This window comes from Cyprinodon tularosa, unplaced genomic scaffold (genome assembly GCF_016077235.1).
Source record: "Cyprinodon tularosa strain WSP-4 unplaced genomic scaffold, ASM1607723v1 ctg154, whole genome shotgun sequence".
Classification (NCBI taxonomy): Eukaryota; Metazoa; Chordata; class Actinopteri; order Cyprinodontiformes; family Cyprinodontidae; genus Cyprinodon; species Cyprinodon tularosa.
This window is the reverse complement of record NW_024038375.1, coordinates 1,788,020-1,810,219: the sequence shown is the minus strand read 5'-3', so window position 1 is coordinate 1,810,219 and position 22,200 is coordinate 1,788,020. Positions and strand designations below refer to the sequence as shown.

The following is a 22,200-nucleotide window of genomic DNA, read 5'->3' as shown; positions in this document are numbered from 1 at the left end:
CGAAAGCTCTAAAAAGAAAAGGCGACGACATATTTGGACAAAGACATGGCTGAGCAAACGTGGCTACTATGGTCTGTCAATTCTACAGAAAGAACTTGACTCGCACCCCCGCCATGTTTTTGTCTGTGAGGAAGAAGAAGAAGAGTCCTTGTTTGCGATTACCACTAAGCGAGACATCTTGATTCCTGATAGGGAGGTGGTCGTGAGAGGCTGATCGCCCCTCGTTACCCCCTGTACACTACACAATATACGATGGACAATCAAGCTGAAAATCGATCCGATCCAAAAATTCTCGCACTACTAGAAAGTTGGCCCAAAAAGGGCAAAAAATTGTACAGTGTATGCCCGACTTTAAACCTTTTACATTGCAGTAAAATAAACAACAGCCTTATTACAAATTACAAAACTGCCAATTTTTAAGAGCAATTATCTTAAGTTTAACTAATTACTTAACTATTTATTGGAATTCATCTTTGCTCTCAATACAGCATAAAAAAAAACATCTCTAAATGGGCAATGTATGTAGTTCATTTTTAGCAGACTCCTGCAATTACATTGGGTCTACCCCAGAGGGCGTAGATGACCCCCCCACCCCCACTTTGGGAACCTCTGGTCTAACTGATCCCCAATATGTGCTGTTGACTTTCTGAGGGCCCATCTTTGAGGGCCCATCTTGATCAAAAATGGTAAACAAGTCCTAATTTAAAGAAAAAAAGAAACATTTATAAAAAAAGAAACATTAACAATGGATTCTAAATGGATAGAGCAGCAATGCATGATCTTATGGCAGGGCTGCAAACAACTGCCAATATTGGCCAGAATCATCAGCTGACCAACGTATTGTCTGACATATAGATGTAGTAAAAGATCCCTCTCTTTGCACCAATCTGGTGATGCTTTGTTTTTCACAACAGATATTGATTCCTAACATACAGCTTTTTTATTTTTCATAATAGAACAGAACAGTTAATGTACCTATATTTGTATAGTGATTCTTGCCTATTTACCATGTAGTTGTGGCCTCTTAGTCCCATTAGACGCCAGATTTTCCCAGCATTCCTCTGGTGGGAGTGGGCCCTCCTCGTCCTCGCTGTCAGAGGACTGCGTAGAGGTGTAGGATCCACTCTGGTCGTCCTCTAGGGACAGATCGCTGTCTGAGTCACTGTCATGATCTACAGTGTAAACAGATAAAGGGTTAGGTGAAGCACAGAGACCGAACCAGTGCTGCTAAGGAGGATCAAAGACAGTACCGTCCGGGTTCTCCTTCTTTTCTTGGAAGAGTGACGTCTGCTCGTTTAAAGCTATGTGAGCCTGGCTGTTGTTAAGTCCTTCCTCTCTGAAAAAAAAAACAGAGCGTGAAACTCATAGCTATTCCACTCAGGCAGCACCATCAGACATCTGATTGGTAAATATTTTTCTAACCGGAGGGTAAATGGCACATAGCTCTGCTGGCTCTTCCCACTCTGCATGGTGCCATTTAAAGACAGGCTGGAGTCGCCAAAGGGGAGGTGGTACAACCTTCCATCCATGTAGCTGGTATTGGATTTGTAGCTCTGGAATAAAAGAGAAAAGGTGTTTTAGGATAAAGGGAAATCTAAAATAATGGATGGATGGATGGATGGATGGATGGATGGATGGATGGATGGATGGATGGATGGATGGATGGATGGATGGATGGATGGATGGATGTTACAGGGATCAAAAGTGAAAGTCTGAAATTAAAACATCTTCTTATTCTTAAAGCTAAAATTCCTAAACCAAAATCAGAGATTTGTGTAATGAAAGTTGTTATTAATTTAAAAATAATAAACATTTCGACAAAAAGAACAAAGAAAAATATACATAAAGTAAAGGTACTGGTAAGAAAAAATATAAGTAAAGCCCTAAACTATTTTTTGATGATGAATTGATCTGATAGTAAGGATTAAAAAGGCTCCACCTCTGTGTTTGTGATGGGAAACTCACCGAAGCCTTAGATTTGATCATGTGATCTGGACGCTTCCTGCTGCAGCAGTATTTCATGGCCTTCCTTGCTTCCTGATTGAAGACGATGCGGAAAAAGAAAACAAAAGGACCCTGAAAATGTTCCAAACAGAGAAATTATAGAAGGTCAACTCAGTATACTAAAACCCTTCAGCTGCTTGAGATCATAGCTGCGGTTCATTCACCTGCACACAGCTAAAGCCTGCAAACAGGTAGTGGAAGATGATCATGTCGCTGTTGACTGAGAGGAGTGCAAGGAAACATGTGATGGAAACCAAGAGAAGGACACCGACAGCGGTCTTCAGGCCTGAGCTGCAGGATGGAGACCAAACGAAGACGGTTAGAGTAAATTTCTAAAGACCTGAGGATGCTTTCCCTCTGGTCTGTCATTACTCATCTGTTACATCTGGGACACTCACACTGGGGGCTCTTTCTTCTCAACGCTGTGGTGTCTCAGTGAGCAGAAGGCTCTGGATGACAGGATGTACAGGAAGATGTTCATCTGTAGATAAAACACCAGACATGTGACATCTACTGTATAAGGCTAAGCAACACATTTAATCCTGACAAACTGCCATCTTTACCCACATGCCTTTTTAAGTTAATGTAAAGTACATTTAGGCAGACAGCCTACTGAAGTGGGACTCACCGACACCGCCAGGGCAATGGGTCCAGCAAAGCTCCAGATCAATGTGTCGTACATGGAGAGCCAGCAGAAGTCAGGGTTGCCGTAGCCTTCAGGGTCCAGTCCCACTGCCAGACCTGCAAACACGCCACATAACACAGGAATGAAAAACACAACACTACATTATTTTTACCTCCTCTGCTGCAGTTTTTTCTTTTAAAATAAGATCTCAACATACTTTGAATATCGTAAATACATGCTACCACAAATAAAACAGGAATTTGTTCTGATTGGTGCATCAAATATGCAAATTTAACCGTATACGTAAATATAAAAGAAAAAAAAACTGTTATATTAAACTTTTCACATGCTACCTTTATTCGGAGGATGCTAACATTTATTGTTTAATCATTGATAATTTTATTTCAGACACTTTAGAAGAAGCAACATAACAAGAAAGTAAGGTATCAAAATATGATTAAACAACTCCTCCAGATGTTCCATCTGCCCCCATGAATTAGATCGAGGAATTAGGCTTTAGTTCCTGGATTAAAAGGGGGCTGGTAGAAGCGAACACCCAAATAGATAAAATGTAGATAGTAGATTGCTACTGCAAGAACTCTCATCACTGTTCCTAATCACAGTTTACAATAGCACAACTTATCTTCACATTTGCTGCTTCTATGTATAAAAAGCTAAATGAAAATAAATCCAGTCTTTTGACACAGTATTTAGGGACCATTATAAGGATGCAGACCTGTAATGAAGGCGGGAACCCCCCAGCCGATCAGGTAGTAGAACCTCATGGGTCCGTAGTTGATGTCTCGGACTTCGCTGATCATACGGTAGATGTGCAGCCCTTCCAGGAAGAGCCAGGAGAAGGAGCACAGATAGAAGAAGTGCAGCAGGATGGCGATGACTGTGCAGAGAAACTGCAGAAGAAAGACAGATTAGGTTCTCATTTCCTCAGGTTATCCCCACCACAGACCCCCTTTAACTCAGGAGACAATGGAAATATTCCTCTTAGGAAAAGCATGATCAACTCTTAAAAAATGTCAAGTCAGTAAACATACAAGACTTAAAAGGTTCATATTAGTTCTATATATGCCTGGAGCACACATTGCTTTAGTGGCAAAGAAAAAAAGGTGAAATGCAAAAGGTTTTCTGGTAGAAAAAATACTACTTTTTAAGATTCATTTACATATTTGATAATTTGGTACCAATATGTCAAAAAGTATATGCCTAGGTAAATAGTTATTAAAAAAAAAAAAAAAAAAGTTCTAAAGCAACACTATTTACATTTCAGCCACTGGGGAGCACTAGACCTGTAACCCTAACCTTTAGGGCTAAAATTTATCTAGTACTTAAACAGAGCTGCTTTAGAATTTTTTTTCTTCCTCGGGAAATCCAGCTAAGCATAAAATCATGAATATCCTGGATAAATCTAAAACTGAAGTTTTTTGTTTTTATTTAAGCAAGAACTGACTTCTTTTTGGAAACAGGACATACTTCTTTCATAGGATTACAGAACTTGAAAATGTTTAAAGAAAAATACTTTTTTGATACACATTTTAATTAAAAAAAAAGTTCAAGTTAAAAAAAGTATACTGTTTCCAGTAATCTGTGGAAAAATCGTTACTTCCATTAAAGTGATTGCGAACAAAAGCTGTATTGTTTTGCATGAAGAAAGTCAGCATTATGCATGAGGACCAGAACATAGCGTAGTTAATCCTCATGTCCCAGTCACCTGCAAAATAATTGAACTACATTTCTGTTTCTAGTGGCTGCTTGACAGATGAACAGTGATGAGGTAATGAATTTATTGAGGCGAAACAATGTTTATATGACAATGTAGAAAAAAAGAAAAGTTTAACTTTAGTTGGTACAGTATTGCTGCACGCCACCCCTCCTCCCTTACCCAAGCTGTCAAGGACTAATGCACTGACGAGTTGGAAGACGTAAAACTGATTAATATGTTAAGTTCAATAAATTGACAGTAAACACACGTATAGATCCCAATGAGAAAGTTGCATCAACCCTGCACAATTTGCACGAGCATACAGTCTCTCAGTGAAATTTAGTCACATCCACTTCCGTCTTTTTACGACGGAGGAAGGGGGAAGTGAGGTACGCCATAAAGCAGTCCACATATCTGTAGTTGTGTTGTATGGCAGGGTTACTGCCACCCTCCTTAAAGTTGCCTAGTGCTGGAGAAAGCAACACAGACCCCACCAGGCCATGACAGAGGTGTCATTCAACTAGTTGTAAGTCGATGTATAATCGCAAGTTATGAAAATATGTCATGAAGTTAGAGAAGTTACACTAGTGTTGGTTTAAGGTCAAATAGTCAACATTTAAATGTAGAAATGTTGTATATTAAATAAAGACAAACAATTAACAGTAATAAGGACCTTATTGAGGCTGCTCAGTGGAGCAGTGGGTAGCAATGCTGCCTTGCAGCAAGAAGGTTCTGGGTTCAATTCCTGGCCTAGGGTCTTTCTGCATGGAGTTTGCATGTTCTCCCTGAGCATGCATGGGTTCTCTCCGGGTACTCCGGCTTCCTCCCACAGTCCAAAAAACATGACTGTTAGGTTAATTGGCTTCTCTAAATTCTCCTTAGGTGTGAGTGTGTGTGTGAATGGTTGTTTGTCCTGTCTATGTGTTGCCCTGCGATGGACTAGCAAACTGTCCAGGGTGTACCCCGCCTCTCACCCATTGACACCTGGAGATAGGCACCCCTCGCAACCCCACTTAGGAGAAAGCGTTTTAGAAAATGGATGGATGAAGAACCATATTGATTTGACTTTATCAGTTGTAATTTTTCAAGGATTTCCCTTAGCCCTAAAAAATGTATTTGTTTGGGACAAACTACCCCTAAAAATACATGATTAAGAGCTAAGAATGTGGTTGTAAACAGGATTTAGTGAAGAACCTTCAGAAATGTGACTGAAAAAGAAGAGAAAGGCTGAGCAGTTTACCGGGTTATCAGCCTGGTTGATGCCAAGGATGAAGATAAGCTCAGACAGAAAGAAAGCGGTGGCTCCATTGTTGATTATACTCGTCTTGTTGCACTGCATGGCTCTCAGAGACAGGAGGAAGACTGAGGTGAGGAAGAGGAAGCCCAGCGTCACACTAGCTGAGCTCCAAGTCAGGATTTTGATTGGCAGGATCTCTCCATTCTGGTGGAAATATGGAGGTTTAGCACAGAGCTGCAACAATGCTGGTGGTTCACAGAAAGTCCTGGTTTCACCCACCTCCCTCCTTGAGACGTCCATCAGCACAGCGAAGCTGGTCATGTGATAACACTGACAGCTGATGTGGGTGCTGTTCCTGAAAACCACCTCGCAGCCTTTGGCAGACCAGCCACCGCTCCCGCCTCTGAAACACAACCAGACAACATGAGAGAAAAGTCGCTTGACTCCACTGCATCGGCATCTTCTGTCCTCACACTCACAGTATGGTGTGATTCCAGAACACGCAGATGGGTTTAGAGCGCTCCTCGCTGGTGACCAGGCGGAACTGCACGGTGATGGGCTTATCCAGCGTGTGCTGCAGCAGCTCGTCATTGTCGTGTACTGTGATGCTGACCACCGGCGTGTTGATGACCGGACGCTTTGGCACGCTGTCACAAACCGAAAAAAAAACATGAACTTTACCACAACTTCATGCAGGAGCTGGAAATATTCTGTTTCTACAAAAAAATATTTTGTGTTTGTTGCACATTTATTTCATATTCCTGATTATGCAAATATGGTCATTTAAGGGGATGGGATAGAAGTGGAGGGGAGGTAGGAGCAAGGGTGGAGCTGGAGAGGAAGTAGAGAGAAGCATTGCTTGTCACACATCTTGTTTTGGTCTACAGACAGTGCTCAACAGCCCACCTAGTGGTAATATTTTACTCACATATATGTGCTTTTTATTCCAAAGTGTAATGATGACACAATGATGAAAGGGTTTAGTGGATAGGCTTCATAAGCCTATCCATTTAGAAGCAGTCAGATACAAAGCAGAACTTGATGATGCCTACAATCGCTCCTGCTTTCTGTTTTTCCTACTGAGGATTTGTAACCTTGTGTTTATATTTTTACTTTTAGAGAAAATAAATTCTGAATCAAATCTTGTCATACAGCTTCTATGTTCATGATGTTTGGATGAAAATAACCAAAGAGATCTGCCAACCCTAATTTAAAGGAATCTTGGTGAATTAAAGGAAGCTTTGTACACTCAGTTTTCTCCTCTCGTCTACATAAACTATTCAGAGTAATCAACCGTAAAAAGGTGATTTGAAGGGACATAGCTCCAACTCACCGTAGACTTCTCTTGTCTGGGTCGTAGCTCTCGGGCAGAAGCGAGGCCAGGCTGTGGAAAATTATCACGCTGGCAACCGCGTCCTGTTGGCTGTCGTCTGGGTGTCGTCTCTTCCTGTTTGTCGACCGGTTCCTCTGGGAGGACTCTGGGAAAATGTCCAGATGTCTGTGGCCCTTGCTGTCAAGGGGTGGTTGGAAGACAGAATCGGGGAGGGTGACAGCCGTCTCCTGGTCTGCAGGACGCAGGCCCCTTAAGGCCTGGTACCTCGGCAGTTTGGCTCCAGCAAAATTCATCTTTTTAAGCCGATCCACAGAGATCACTGTAGAAACAGAAAAAAAAGATTGAGTTTAAATGTGTAAGATAGTGGAGCTCGACTTAGATTTCTCCAGGTGTGCAGCACTGGCACTTTCTCCCTGAACACTAGGGAGGCTAAACCTACCCTGTATATTTCATCATATTATTGGTAAAATAGGTATCGTCAAACTTCATAAATGCAGTCATTAAACTACATTAAATATGCACAAAAATGCGCCTGATTTCATTAATGTGTTGCTCATTGATCAGCTTTTAACTCTCCTCTGGAGCAGCAGGACGCTGCCTGTCAGTCTCTATGAAAAATCCCTGTATAGGTTTTAGGTATCCTGATTGGATAACACGCCAAAATACATTGGTTTCAGTAACGCTAAACTTCTTAGAGGGACGATGGAGCAGGAACCGGTCATGAAGCTGGCTGCTCCATGCTGATTGGCCAACATACTTAAGGACTTTTCATTGAAGCCAGCTACAGAGGCCAGACAGCGAGGAGGTTTTCCTCATGAGTTTCACAACAGCTATTTTCACTCATTGTAGTGATGTGTTTTATGTGTTTCAACGTTTATTAATGCAATACATGACATTTGGATTTATTTGACACCATTGAACCACCACTGTCTCTGATAGCAGCAACTTCCAATGGTGTGGCAATAGTGAAAATCTAATTTGGAAGCTGTATAGTATTAATGTTTTATAAAATTTTTAGTGACTAAAATAAATAACAAAAAAAATTAAACATGTTGAATCAGTCTATGCTCACAAATTGTTTTTCTTAATCCTTATAATTATTCACTTCTATTCTTAAATTTACACACAAACAGCCATGCAAAAAAGAAAGGAACTACATACAATATCCATGGTTTTGGGATGTGTTTAGTTTGTCCAAACATTTGGTTTTTGACTCTATATTTTTTTTTATTTAACAATATAAAAGGTGTAATCTGAGGAGTGAGGTTTTTATAGACTGAAAGATCAATTTATATTGCTCAGTTATAAATTAAAGATGATTGTAATAAATTAAACATATCATTACTACTATATAAAATGTTTAAAAAGTCAAAGAAATTACATAATTTTGTTATGATTGTGTATTAACAGCAATAATAACATTACTGCTGTTATAGCTGTATTAGAGGTGAAAGTATTGGTATCAGTATTACAACATGTTGTCAATATAACAACTAAAATCAAGTGAACATTGTATTTTAAATATGTCGTAAAATGTAAAAAGAAAGTAACTGAGGTGCGTACCTATGTTGGGTGTGACGATGGTAAAGGGGCTCAGGTAGGTCTTCCTCATATTTTGAGCCAGTGTGTTTGCGTATTCCTCATAGTGCCGCAGCAGCGCCGCCGAGCCGCCCTCCGTGTGCTGGATGAGCTCCCAGTGCGTCTTAGTTTCTGGGGCCAGGATGGTGCTTCCCACCGTGATCAGGTTCTGTCAGAAAGCAGTCAGACTTCAGAGTCACAGTCATTGTAGGAGCTCCGTTCAGGACCACCTGGCAGCTGGGCTGATTAAGGTTGCAAATCAACACTAAAGTCTTCTTCTCTAGCTCATGCTGTGCTTTCTGTGTCTGATTTTCGCCGTCATGCTAACCTCTGTGAAGTGCACGTCCTGCGTAGCTGTGAGGTTGAATCCCTGCTGGTTGATCTCGTGCTGCAGCAGGGTTTGAGTGAGGCGGTACGCCACCTTAACATCGCTGCCGTAGAGCATCTCCGTGTGCTGGGTGGCGTTGGCCAGCAGGGCGGCTGTCTGCTGAGTGTGTCCAGAATCAAGGAGCGATGCGTTACGGTACAGTTTCTCTGACTAGAGTAGGGGAATTAAACACAAGGTTCCATTAATTTATACCTCATATTTACCCAAAATAAGCCATCAGTAATCCTTTCAAACAATACCAGATTCCTGACCCTGGTCAATGTATATGGAACTGTAGCTTACAGCATTAGTTCAAATGTTTACCAGGGTTTCCTCTCAAACTGGAGCTGATTTTAAACCAAATTGCTCCACTATGTGCCCACTTAACCCCCCATGTATGCGAACACATAAGAGGACAAACTGTGTAGCTGCTCTTAAATAATCTCAGTATCAAACAATGCTTCTGTAAAGGTGCCTAATGTGTTTCATGGGATTTTATGTGATAGAAAAAATATTTTTTTATTGCACCGTGTATTTCAATGAACTGTTAAATTTGATACCCAGTTAACAATATTTGGGTATTAAGCTGACCAGCAAAATCAAGCAGACAAGCAAAACGCTGAATAGAGTTGTGCTTGAAAGTTTACATACCCTCCCATTGAGAAAACTATTAATTCACACTAGTAATTCAAATATCACAAACCTGAAAAAGTTGATGATAATTCAGTAAAATAAATTATTGATATAGAATTTTTAGATAAATAATTATACAAAAAAAAAACTGTCCCAGACAAATTAAAGTACCTTGCTGATGAACAGTGAACCAACATACCTGTCAACTTGTGCAGAAATCTGACTGAATTTATTTATTATTACTTTTGTCAATTTATCTTACTAGCAGCTGTTTTTCCTGTCTAATGGAAGGGTATGTAAACGTTCAAGCACATTAGTAATTAGCAGAGTCCTGGTGAATGTAATTTAACCGTATCAGTGCAGCTGTTCTGTGACATCCTCAGTGCTTTTGACTGCATTTCCTCCTCAGCATCACCTTAAATGCTGCATTAGTCTTTTAATTGTTTGAGGTGTGGCAGGTTCACAGATAAGCTAAGTGGAGGTCCGCAAAATGGTTTTCACAAATTTCACACCACATTATGATGTGATTCATTAGGGCCAAAATGTAAAATAAAATACATAAATATAAATGTGTTGTTAAACAGGAAGATTCGACATTTTTTATTAGTTTGTTTTTTATTATAACAAATGATTCAAATATTAAATAATCTGTTAAGTTGTAAAATGCACAAATCAATAACCAAATGTTTAATCACCATATAGTAAAAATAAGGCCAAAAGGAAGAACAAAAAATATCAGTGTAATTCAAATGAATATAATTACTTAATTTTATATGTACAAGTACATTTTGAGTAATTATTTGTATTTTCAGGGGATTGCAAGTCTGTTGCATTGTTAAACAGTAAAATCTGATTGAGAATCTGTAGGAATACTTCATGAATTTATGTTCAAAGAAGCTCTTTACTAAAACCAGGCTAAGCTAAAGCTAAGAAAATGGGTAAAACATTTGATTTAAATATCAGGAATCATTTTCTTTGTGTTTAAAAAAAACAGTTTTTATTCACTAATATTGGTATATCACTTAAAATCTTTCAAGCTGACAAAAAGTGGAGAGCACTGGAAAAAAGATCTAGAAATAAGTGCAAAATGTCTTAAATTAAGTGTATTTACCCTTAATTTGAGTACGTAAATGAGATAGTTTGCCAATATTTTTACTCTTAAAGTAAGATAATTAGATAATATGCACTTGAAATAAGACAATGCAATTGTGTGTTCTTATTTTCAGTGTACACTTTATTGTTCCAATGGCAAAATGTCTCTTTTACCCCGTCAATCCAAGAACAAATGCACTTATTTTAAGAAAAAATGACTTATCTAGCATAGTGAATAAAATGCTTCTGCTTTTCTTTAATGAGACATAAACACCATGTGTCCTGAAGACACCGCTGGCCTATAATTAAATGTATTTTCTTTCTTCCATCTACCACACTATGAACAGAGCTGAGGGTTTTTTTCTCCCTAACAGAAGTGACATACCAAGACTTTGAGCTTGCTGAAGGTGACAGAGGTGCAGTTGAAGAGGTTGGGAGGAAGCCAGCCCTTGTGTTCGTCACAGTGGCGGATAGCCGTGCCTGGAAGAGGACATAAAGTCATCATATAGGAGCTGAGCTCCAGGCAGGGTTCATATATCGCCATTATTTCATGATAATCTGATGAGGTGCCAAAAACCCATCATACCAACACTCCCCCTGGGACAGGGGATGGCTGCAGGGAGACCAAACTTAGTCCTGGGCCACCATATCCCAGCCTCGATGGCCTGAGGGCAGCTGTCATAGATTACTGTGAGAGAAGGAGGAAGAAGATGGCTGTGAGCAGAAAAGTGTAAGAGTTTTAAATATTGAGCTGTTTCATTCAGACCTTCACAGCCGTTGGCTGAAACCTCAGCAAACGGGTTGTCACAGCGATCACACTGGCGCCCGATGACGCCAGGCTTGCACTGACACTGCCCGCTCTCTCTGTCGCAGGCTCTGGAGAACGAGCCAACCGGATAGCAGTCGCACAGCAGGCAGGTGTCGCTGCCCTCGGGACGGTAGTGGTTGTCCTGGAGATGAAGACAGGAAAGACAACCTGCTTAGTGAGACCACCTTTTGTTTTTCTAAATCTGCAGAAATGTCAAGTTAAGCCAAACCTGAGAAAAAAATAAATAAATAACTTTACAAAATTTATATGATTTCATTGTTATTATTTCTCAAGTCAAAGCAAAACAGGGTAGATGTAAAAGCGTTTTTAGGTATTTTTATTAAAGATTTTCCATACGGTAACATAAACAAGCCTTCTGCATTTCTATTAAAGTCAGTGTTGGGACCGTTACTTCAAAAAGTTATAGTTAAAGTTAACTCAGTTAGTAACTCACTTAAGCCGCTGTCACAACTTGATGATTTAGACAGCATATACCTGAGGTACGGAAACTCTGGTATAAACACTGTCATACGTTGGATAAGTTATGGGTACATTTTATATAAGTTATGAGCACGCTGAAATACACTGAAACACGCTGGAACATGTCGACATGCCGTTGGCTGAGGTTTCAGCCAACGGCTGTGAGTACGTTGAGACATTTTGAGCATGCTCAAAATTTCATGCCGTGCCTGCGTATGCTCATACTTGGGCCATAAGTTACAGGTAAGTTATTTGATCGTTGACACATGTTAAGTGTAAGTTGCTGATAAGTTGTGGTGTGTAGCTTATCCAAAACCTATGAGTAACTATTGCGTAACTTATCAAAAACTTATCTCTAATGCATACCAACGTATTTGACATGTTCCAGACGACCATTAAACCTGTAACTAACTTACAGCTACTGTATAATTGTGTATTGGCAGCGTTTTGGTATAAAGGGGGGGTCACAGGAGGAAACCGTCAGTTCTCATCCAGACTTCATCCCCATCATAGGGTGAGCGAGAAGGTGAGTGTGATGGATCCTCCCTGCGTTCGCTCCCAACGCCACAACCAACAAACTTCCTAGCAGACATGATGATGAATCTGCTGTGATTGCAAATCTTCTTTCTTTCTTTTTTCTTTTGCTTTCTTTTTTGGGTGGTAAACAGCAGCTGGTTAATAATGCGATCAAAGACATCAAAGACCCGGCACCTCTAGGCACATTGCTGCACCCCGACTCTATGTATACTGTACACCCAAAATAAAAAAAAAATACATAGAAAGTCAGCGTATGCCAGCGTTTTAGGATATTCTGGGATGTCAGGCGTACGCTGGCTAAATCCGCAAGGTGTGACAGGGCCCTTGTTTAGTGCTTGAGTAACCAGTAACTAGCCAAAGTAACTATGCAGTAACTTTTTACTATCTAGTGTCGAAGAAGTTGAAAATCTTTATTTTTATTGAAAATATAAATACAACTAGAGGTTAAATTATGGCATATAAGGTGTTTGTTATTAATTAATGATAAACAATGCATTAAAAGGACTATACATGTGAAAACATTGACAATTAATCTGCTTTATTTTGGTGTGTACGGTTTGCAATATGACTATGTGGATGTAATGAGGTTTTTTTGTTTATAATATTTTTATTTAAAACAGAATAAAATGTATTAAAAAAAATTTTTTTGCACAATGACAGCCTCTAACTGGCCTTAAAATAGGTATGAAGCTGAAAAGTAATGCTTTTCAGCTGGGCCAAAATCCGACTCTTTAGCACCTTCTAAAGCAGACATCCCCTCTTGTCAGAAGGTGGCTGGAACAGGACTGTACTGATGTGACACTAAAAGCAAAGGCAGCACATCATTATGACATATGATAACATGAACTGTTAAGTCCCACAATGAAAAGGTCAGTTTTATAACACTAAAACAAGCTGCATAATTCAGGGTTTTCTTTTTGTCTTTGTTGTCACGCTAACCCAGGGGTATTGCTCAGTTTGTTTAGCTGATTCTATAGATATCCCACAGCGCTAGTTTCTCTCTTTGCATTCAGGTTTTAAAACTGAGGGGCTGAATAATTTAGGTTTGCTGTCTCACCTTACAGCGGCACTCCCCGCTTGTCTTGTTGCAGTCAGAATCAAAACCTCGGTCAGTGGGACAGTTGCAGGGCCCGCAGGTTTTATGACCCCACCAGCCTCTTGGGCATGGCAGGTCAGTCCTGTGAAAACAGGACTGATAGTTAGTTTAAATGTTAAAACAGACATGCTAGAACAACCTCTACTGAGCATAAGTGTGGGCAGGGGTACTTTTTCTCGCAGTATCTGCCAAAATAGTTCCTGGGACATTCGCAGGTGTAGCCGCGTGAGGAGCTCGGCTTACGGGTGCAGGTAGCAGCATGTTCACAGGGGTTCAGTGAGCACACGTCTGTGCAGTTGGTGCCGTAATAACCTGTAGAGAAATGCAACTGATGACTTTGAGTCTTTTATGACCTGGATTCATGAAACAATCGGTCTGTGATTATGACAGTGTGGACTGACCACTGAGGCAGGTGCAGGAATAGCTGTCCCAGTTGTTGCTGCAAAAGCTGTTGGCAGGACAGGGGTTGGAGCTGCAGGGGTCCGGCAAGCTGCAGCCCGGCTCCACGTTCACTTTCTTAGCCACAGACAAGCTCAGGGCCCCACCGACCCGCAGACCCTGTGTGGAAATGATTGTACCGTACCAACTAATTATAGCTACTGAACCATGTTGCTTTTAAATAAATGTGTTTGCATGGAATTAGCGGTTAATATCAGAAATCCCCAACGTTAGGGGGGCAACCCCCTAGTGCAGGGGTGCTAAAAACTCAAGTCCTCGAGGGCCTGTATCATGCAACTGTTAGTTTTCCTGGGCTGACACACTAGAATCAAATGGCTTAATTAATTTGTAGCAAAATTATCAAAGCTGCTGCTAAGGACATCATTATTTGATTCAGGAGTTTTAAAGCAAAGACACATCTAGAAGGTGCAGGACACAAGCCCTGAAGACTGACATTTGTCCTAATGGGTCCCCAGTTTACTGTAAGAGGGGCTAATTTTTTTTCTGTGACCCAAGTCAAAAACAATTCAGCAAACATAGTTAAGAAATATTGCAGCATTGCAAAATATATGCATGTGATACCTTTAAATGCGTGCCACAGTTTTGCATTAAGGCCTATTGAGGGGAGGGGCGATCTAGTGGTCGAGGCCACTCCCACAGACTGCCACTCGGATCTCAAAGCAAAGATAATTAACAACTGATTGCTCCCCAGGTGCCCCACGATGGCAGCCCACTGCTCTTCAAGGGGATGGGATGAATGCAGAGTTACATTTCTCCAATGTGAGATCAATAAAGTTAAATTATTATTATGAACTGTGGATTTATTTTTTTTAATTTTAGGCTGAAAATAGTTTAAAACTTTCTGGGTAATTGTGATACATCTTCAACCTATCACTTTAACCTGGTCCTATTGTTTGTTCATAGCTCTGTCAGCAGGCCTCAATCTGCTGTGAAAAACTTTGTTACATGAAAAAAAAGACATGGCAAGCTCCATCTACTTAGGATTCCAGACAGAAAAATGTTTAAGACACTGTATTAAATAAATGGCAAGCAAAGCAGTGCAACATTTCCACACATGCCAGTTAAGCAAAAAAGTTTTCTTTTCAATGTTTTTAAAACAGGGTCTCAAAATGTTTTTTTTTTCCTGGTCTCGGTTTCATTTTGTCAGGGCTTGAGAAATTGTATCAAGGCCGATTAGAGACTTTGTTGATCTGACCAGTGATGACATGTTTAGCCGCTTGTCATCATTCAACCGCTGGTTGCCTAGGTGGTGGCAAAAACAATGTGGGCTACATTAATAATATGCTAACTTTTTGGGGGAAACCTGCTCTGATTTGGACGGACGGCATCCATCTCACTTTGGATGGTGCAGCTCTTCTTTCTAGTAATCTGACCAAATCTATTAGTTCTTCAAAACAATGAAAACCCAATGTGTAGACCGGGAAGTACCCTGGAGCTCCTCTAATGTTACCCACTCATTACTCAATCCAGACAGTGTCATGTCCACAACCAAAATCTAAAAATTAGAAAAGCATTCTGAATGAATGAAATGGTGAAAATTACACAAATTAAGGAAAAAACCAAATGTTTATTTAACATAAGATCTCTTTCTACAAAGTGTCTGTTAGTTAATGACTTGATTTGTGATAGTCAAACTAATTTATGCTGTCTTAGCTTTTTATCAGTTTGGACATGCGTGGAGTTTTTGGAGGCGACAAACCTGTATGCAGCCACGGAAGCCATGCTGAATTTTCCCATCAGGCTTTGCCAAGCCACCAACGCTGACAGTTTTCAACTTGGATTCCCGCAGCTTTCCATCCACCTCCATACTGGCCTGAAAATACAGCATGACAGTGTTTGCATAAGGGTCCAAACTGATTAGTTCATTTCACATCGAGCTTACCCCACTCACCAGGTATAAGCCCTGATCTATAGACAGCACAGCCTTGTGGCGGCTCGCTGCTCCTCCCAGACTACTGATATCCAGCTGTAGATGATGCCAGTCTCCATCGTTCACCAACACCTCCTCCACCCGGGACAGAGTGGAGTCCTCCCCCCTGTGAAGCCCCATCAGCACACTTCCCCCACGCAGCTAACCAAGTTCAGACAGGGAGAGAGATAAAAAGACAATCAGCTATGTGGGTTCAAAAGTTCAGACTCTGAACTGCTACAAATCTCATGTGTTTGCTGCTGGGTACAGAATGTTAAAGAGTTATGCAGCATCAAAGAGTCTGCTGTCTAGACGGGCTCAGAAAGGCAGCTGAAATCAGAGCTGAAAATATTAAAGGAGCGTTTCTTCACACAGAGGGATTTAGTCCCAGCACTTCCCAACGCAAGCAGACCAAACTGAAGCCTAGAGCACGATGGACCTCACCTGCAGAGTAAGGTTGTGATGTAGGCCCGAGGAGATGTGGAGCAGGAGGGAGGTGGCCTGACGGGTGCGGAACATGAGCTCGACGTGCCAGAGGACGGAGGCGGCCAACGCCTCCAGGTTGTTCCACTGCAGCAGGCTATTACCCTGGAAACGTAGCGGGTTGGCCATGACTGCAAGAACGACAAAGAAAGAGAGTCAGGGCGATGAAAGGCATAAGGAGACTGAAAGATGTGACCGAGTTAAATGGGATGAGAGCTTCTTTTTAGGCCACATGATGATAAGTCATTACTGCTAACCATGGAGTCCAGCATGTTCTTATTCTGCCCAAGGTATCTCACTAATCTCCAACAGTATGGAAAAGGAGAATATAGTTTGTTAAAAAAAAAAAGGGTTGGAAATGCTCTCTATACTGTTAGGATAAGAGAAATAAACATTGAAACAGTAAACTGTAGGATAATTTTCACTTCTATGTTTTGAAAGGGAGCCTTGAGAGAAAGTTTGCCCAGAAGGGCTCCTCTCGAATGAGGTTCAGTCCTGCCCCATTGTTAAACCGTGTCTGTATGGATATAAAAAAAGATGAACAGGCATGATGGTTAAACCTGAAAGTGCTATTGCCTAAAGACAAATATAAAACAAAGATAATCAAGAATTGATTTTAGGACCTTTAACTTTAATTTTCTGAATTTTTGATTATAAAAATAAAGATAAAGATGGATGGATGGATGGATGGATGGATGGATGGATGGATGGATGGATGGATGGATGGATGGGTGGATGGATGGAACAACAAACATATAGAGTTACAGATGGGCTGACAAATGGAAAGATAACTCATTTCTGAATTGTTTGAAAATAAACTAGTGGCCAGAATTTATAATCAACACTTTTACTACGATAACCTAAAATAAAAAATCTTATAATCCCATTATAATTACCTTTAACAGTCATCCAATACCCGGGTGTAATTTATTTCCTTGATAATTCACTCTGTAACCATGCATCCCCACTATAAACCACGATGGTGGCACCATCATGATCTTTACTTTAGCAGGAAGTATACCGTAACAGTCAGAATACAAGTGAAGATGGAATTGACCTTAATGGAGGACAATCCAATAGAAAGTTATTAGAAGCTGCAAAAGACCTAAGACTTCAGTGGGGATTATCCGTCAAACAATTTCTATGTGTTTATAGCCTAATCAAAATAGATGTAGAGTAACTTAATGCACTTACTTTGTTAAAGTACTTACATCATTTCTTTTTCTGAGGATGTTTACTTTGTTTTTTATTTTTATTGATACTTACTTTTATTTTGTAACACAAAAAAATGTGTTAATAATTAGAGTCATTGGTACTCTCTACAAATTAATATGATGACCCAGAATTTATCATGATAATTTATCAGGAGTTGTTTATGTGGAATCGGGTTATTATGGGCAGTAGAGCAAAAGCACCACAATGTTGTTTACCAAATTTTTTACATTTTTTTTTTGAGGGGGGGGGGTTAAGTAGACCTCTTTAAAAACAGAAATGTTAATTTCTTTTATTTCTCTAGAGGATTGAGAAAGCCATTTAAACTGCAACATGTCTTTCAAATTTATTCCTAAACACTGATAAATCCAAATTACAGCTAAACCATTCTGCATTACTGTATGGAAAATGTTATTGTTTAGCTATTAAGCTATTTTTTCTTTTTTTATGTTTTGTCAGATTGGACAGATTTTATTTTATTTTATTATTTCAGAAGGAACTTTTAGTTTCATCAGACAGACAGCACAGCTGTGCATGCACGACATAATGCTTTTTGTTGCATTTTGAGTTCTTAAGGACAGTACTGTTTGAATACAATGTTTTCTTATGACTAAAGGGATTTTTAAACAACTTTTACCTTCAATGCTTTTACCAAAGTGAAGTAAAGCAAAAAACTGTTTATCTCTTTTCTTTTTATGTAGAAAAAGCAGTGAGTATTTTTACTTGTACTTTCCCACTAGTAACTTTACTCTAATACTTTTCTTATAACTCACATTTACATTGAGCAAAGTAATTTTCTGTTAAGGTACTGTTACTTGTCCTTAGTTATTTTTTTCAGTAATTTATTCGCCTCTTCTTGTCTAAGTCCATATTGTAAGACACCTATTCAAAGAGTTTATCATTTAATCAAGAATATTAATCACAATCATGAGCTAATTAGCATCAATCTATTACAGAAAATCCAAACAGGTGGATGTTTGTTGCTGCACCATGACCAAGTGATCTTTTTAACCTAGTGTAATTAAGCATGTTGAATAGAGGAAATATAAAAAAGCAGGAGGAAAACAGAGTTTAAAACTAATGTAATAAGCATTGATGAAAGACATAGATGTGAAGCTGTGGATTGCAACTGGAAGTTTATTAAATCATAAATGTAAGTTATTTGAGTTTTTTTATTTTTGTGAATTGAACTTCTAAGGATTAAAATCTAACACTACTCTGCTGGCTGCAAAAGAGTATTTCAGGATAAAATCTGTAATCCAGCGTCGATGTCCCTCTCCTTTCCTCACCTCTCTCACAGTTCTGTCCTCCAAATCCAAGTGGGCAGTCACAACTGAAAGAACCCCACAGGTTGACACACGTCCCTCCGTTCAGACACGGGTTGTTGCTGTTGCAGAAATGTCTCTTGGCTGAGCATCCTGGGAGGTGAGGGAAAGAAAAGCAAAAATTTGTTTGATGTGCCCAGACTCATTATTTCATCAGAGAAGCAGAGACGCAGGGTAATCAAATATTCATAGCGGGTACGGTCATCATTTCCCACTGACTCTGCCTTCCAGCTGTTCTCATTATAGTTATTTCCTCCGCAGGTTTTCCACAATCGGCTGCTCCACCAATAAACACTGTTTCACTGTGAAGAAACAAAATGCAGCCCTCTACATAAATAACTGCGCTGCGGAAGGCCGATTACCTGGCAGGGTGCCATTGTTGGCGATGTAGCTGGCCATGTCCACGTGCTGGTTGTCGATACGCAGGTTCTTCATGCATCCCATAAACTGCTGGTTCCGGACGGGAAAATCTTCCGGGAGTTTGGGGACTCCTCCGAGCAGCAGGGGACCGGTCAGGTCAAGAGATCTGACAACACAAAGGAAACATGTTCAGCCAAAGCCGTTTGCTGCCGACACAGAGTGCGGGGAAATTACAGAAGGAATTCATCACGGGTTGTTTTCATCTGCAATGTTTCTCTGAGAGGAGCATGAAAGTCTCAGCAAAAAAGTGCAGTATTAATGAGGAGCTTTATAATTAGGAACTTTGAAAATATCTCTGTGTACTAGTTGGAAAATAAAATAAAAAAGCTTTTAATATAAACTTTTCCTCTCACTAGAATCTGATCACACTTACTTTTTTGATCCAGATTGGCTTCCCTGGGCCGAGCATGAGTAGTTTCCAATGATGTGACCAAATCTCAGCGCCACAGAGGTGTCACAGTTGTCCAACGTCACTACCACAATTTTCTTGTCTGAGGGACCCTGAGGCAGACCGGCCTGGTTCAGTATTGGCTGTAAACAAGGAAGAAATACTCTTTATTATCCAAATCAATTAACAGAGTGTTGCTCTCCTGTTTTCGGGGACAGATTCACTCAAAAAACTTCATAGAGAATGTCATTAGTATTGAAACTCTCACAAAATGTATAAACATTGCAACAATTAATTTAAAGGAACTTTTAAATGATAAACCAGCAAATAAACAGAGGATAATCATTGAGATGATGGAGGATAGTTTTTCAAAATATTTTAAGATCTTTTAGCCTCCTTTAGTCAATACTTTTAATTGCAAACAAATGCAACCAACGACTTCAGAACTTGTGGTATGATTAAACAATCCATCCATCTATTAATTACTCTCAGTATAAATCCGGTGGTTCTAATAAGGTCTCAAATGTATATTGGAAAAGAAAAAAACTGCATCATGAATATCAATGAATAAAACTAAGTTGGGGATGCATTTGCAAATAGGTCTAAAGTTGTTTAATCTCCTAGAACCTCCTAAACTAATAATAGGCATGTAGTCTGCAAAGTTGAACCCTATGGATGAGTCTGAAGAGGAAAGCCATACCTAAAGGGAAACCATCATACATTTGCATTTTACCACAAGCAAACCAGGGAAACAATATGTGCTGGTAAAATCAGGCTGAAAAATCTATAACTATTTTGGTCCTCATACAGAAGCTACATGTGGAGGAAAACTAATTCTGCATTGAAACATGGCGGTGGGAGCGCCATGCTGTAGGGATGCTTTTCTTAACATAGACAGAGAAGTTGCTTTGAGCTGATGTGAAGATAGATGGAGCTAGATACCAGGAAATATAGGAAGAAAAAACTGTTACAGGATAGAAAAGACTCAATAGTTGGACAGAGTTTCATGTTCCTGCAGGTATATCACCATGAACAGAAACCAAAGATACCAGTTAACAGTCCAGATCACAGCGGCACAGTTTGTAGCTCTTCACAGAGTTTGCATGTTCTCCAGTGCATATGTGTGTAGTCTGGCCTTCTCCAACAGTCCAAAAAAATAATCATTAGATTAACTGGTGACTCTAAATTGTGTGCACGCTGTAGAGCTATCTGGTTCCCTGTTATGGACTGGCAACTCCTCCAGGGTTTTTCCTGCCTATTACCCATACACTGCTGGATTAAAGCACCAGCAGGCTGCAGAACAATCAGCAGGAGATGGATGGATGGATGGATGGATGGATGGATGGATGGATGGATGGATGGATGGATGGATGGATGGATGGATGGATGGATGGATGGATGGATGGATGGATGGATGCATGGATGGATGGATGGATGGATTGGTTAAAGCATCACATTATATCAAATTAGAATATCAATAAGGAAAGATCTAAAAGACATTTTTGTAAACTACTCAAATGTTTAAACCAGCATAGATGTGTTTATTCGTTGCATCGTTTCTAAAAGACTGAAGAAAATATGGATAAAAAAACTGGCTGCCTGGAAATAGAGGTAAAAGTCAAGATTTTGTCAACTTTCTGTTTGTCTTAAATATTTTAATATTTTAAAGCACATAGATGAAAATCGGATTGTAAAAAGCAGGAACAGGCAGGAAACTGCCTGGCTGAGCTGTAATTCTACTTTTTTTATTATTGCACAGATATATCTAAGGACTCAAAAGAGAACTTTTATAAAAATACAAAAAAAGAAAAAAAAAAGAGCAAAATGTTGACATTTCTAAAACCTTTGAAGGGGAGAACAGACAAACTGTCTAAACCCCACTCACACATTTTGAGAGGTGAGCTCTCTGTAGGAGCTCCCTCTGTCCACAATAAGAAATCTTCCTCTTTGTCCAAGAAATCAATAGCAACAAAAGTAGGCGGGTTTTACGGTGGAGAGAATTATGATCCTGTCAATAAAAGGCTGCGACCTCCTCACACTCTGGCCAGTTTCTGCAGGGTCACTCAGAGATCATGTTAACCTTAAGTGTGGGTTCAAGCAGTAGCAGCCGCCTTCTCACCACCGGGGCAAGCCGCTCAGCACCCAGCTGTTCAGAAAGATTCAATCATCTCATCAACACCCAAAATAAAACTTAACTGACATTATTTCTTTAACAATCTCTGGAGGTTAAATTAAAACAGATTTCTTTCATAGAGACTCCAGGAGTCTGAGAAACTCTAATTTCCTGATTGCTTGGCTGTTATGGATCAGGCAGCTTTATCTCTGCTGTCTGATGTAAAAGACATCCAGCTGAAGCGTGCATTTAACCAGCTGCTGCAACATCTGTAGCTGCCCCATCATGGCGAATGGTTTATTAAAAATCAAACACACTCTATATCCACTGATGAATGATTTAATTTTAGCTCAAGGCACCGCCTCAGCCCAACATCACTCACGT

At 40.0% G+C, this 22,200-nt stretch overlaps 1 protein-coding gene across 3 annotated transcripts in view; it reads right to left on the bottom strand.

Moving 5' to 3' along the window:
• Nucleotides 1–22,200, bottom strand: part of celsr2 (cadherin, EGF LAG seven-pass G-type receptor 2) — a 111,636-nt gene that overhangs the window by 7,195 nt on the left and 82,241 nt on the right. For all 3 annotated transcript variants that reach the window (XM_038279935.1, XM_038279936.1, XM_038279938.1), the window contains exons 6-31: nt 19,689–19,846; nt 19,258–19,421; nt 18,860–18,988; nt 16,320–16,489; nt 15,858–16,037; nt 15,666–15,779; nt 13,909–14,065; nt 13,678–13,819; nt 13,469–13,589; nt 11,353–11,536; nt 11,173–11,274; nt 10,972–11,066; nt 8,823–9,032; nt 8,480–8,663; nt 6,917–7,235; nt 6,063–6,230; nt 5,863–5,986; nt 5,587–5,787; nt 3,366–3,540; nt 2,633–2,745; nt 2,403–2,485; nt 2,169–2,295; nt 1,966–2,076; nt 1,423–1,553; nt 1,251–1,336; nt 1,008–1,172 (exon numbers count right to left, since the gene is read on the bottom strand). In XM_038279935.1, the coding sequence (XP_038135863.1) occupies nt 1,008–1,172; nt 1,251–1,336; nt 1,423–1,553; nt 1,966–2,076; nt 2,169–2,295; nt 2,403–2,485; nt 2,633–2,745; nt 3,366–3,540; nt 5,587–5,787; nt 5,863–5,986; nt 6,063–6,230; nt 6,917–7,235; nt 8,480–8,663; nt 8,823–9,032; nt 10,972–11,066; nt 11,173–11,274; nt 11,353–11,536; nt 13,469–13,589; nt 13,678–13,819; nt 13,909–14,065; nt 15,666–15,779; nt 15,858–16,037; nt 16,320–16,489; nt 18,860–18,988; nt 19,258–19,421; nt 19,689–19,846 (3,913 nt within the window). The remainder of the gene's footprint in view (nt 1–1,007; nt 1,173–1,250; nt 1,337–1,422; nt 1,554–1,965; nt 2,077–2,168; nt 2,296–2,402; nt 2,486–2,632; nt 2,746–3,365; nt 3,541–5,586; nt 5,788–5,862; nt 5,987–6,062; nt 6,231–6,916; nt 7,236–8,479; nt 8,664–8,822; nt 9,033–10,971; nt 11,067–11,172; nt 11,275–11,352; nt 11,537–13,468; nt 13,590–13,677; nt 13,820–13,908; nt 14,066–15,665; nt 15,780–15,857; nt 16,038–16,319; nt 16,490–18,859; nt 18,989–19,257; nt 19,422–19,688; nt 19,847–22,200) is intronic.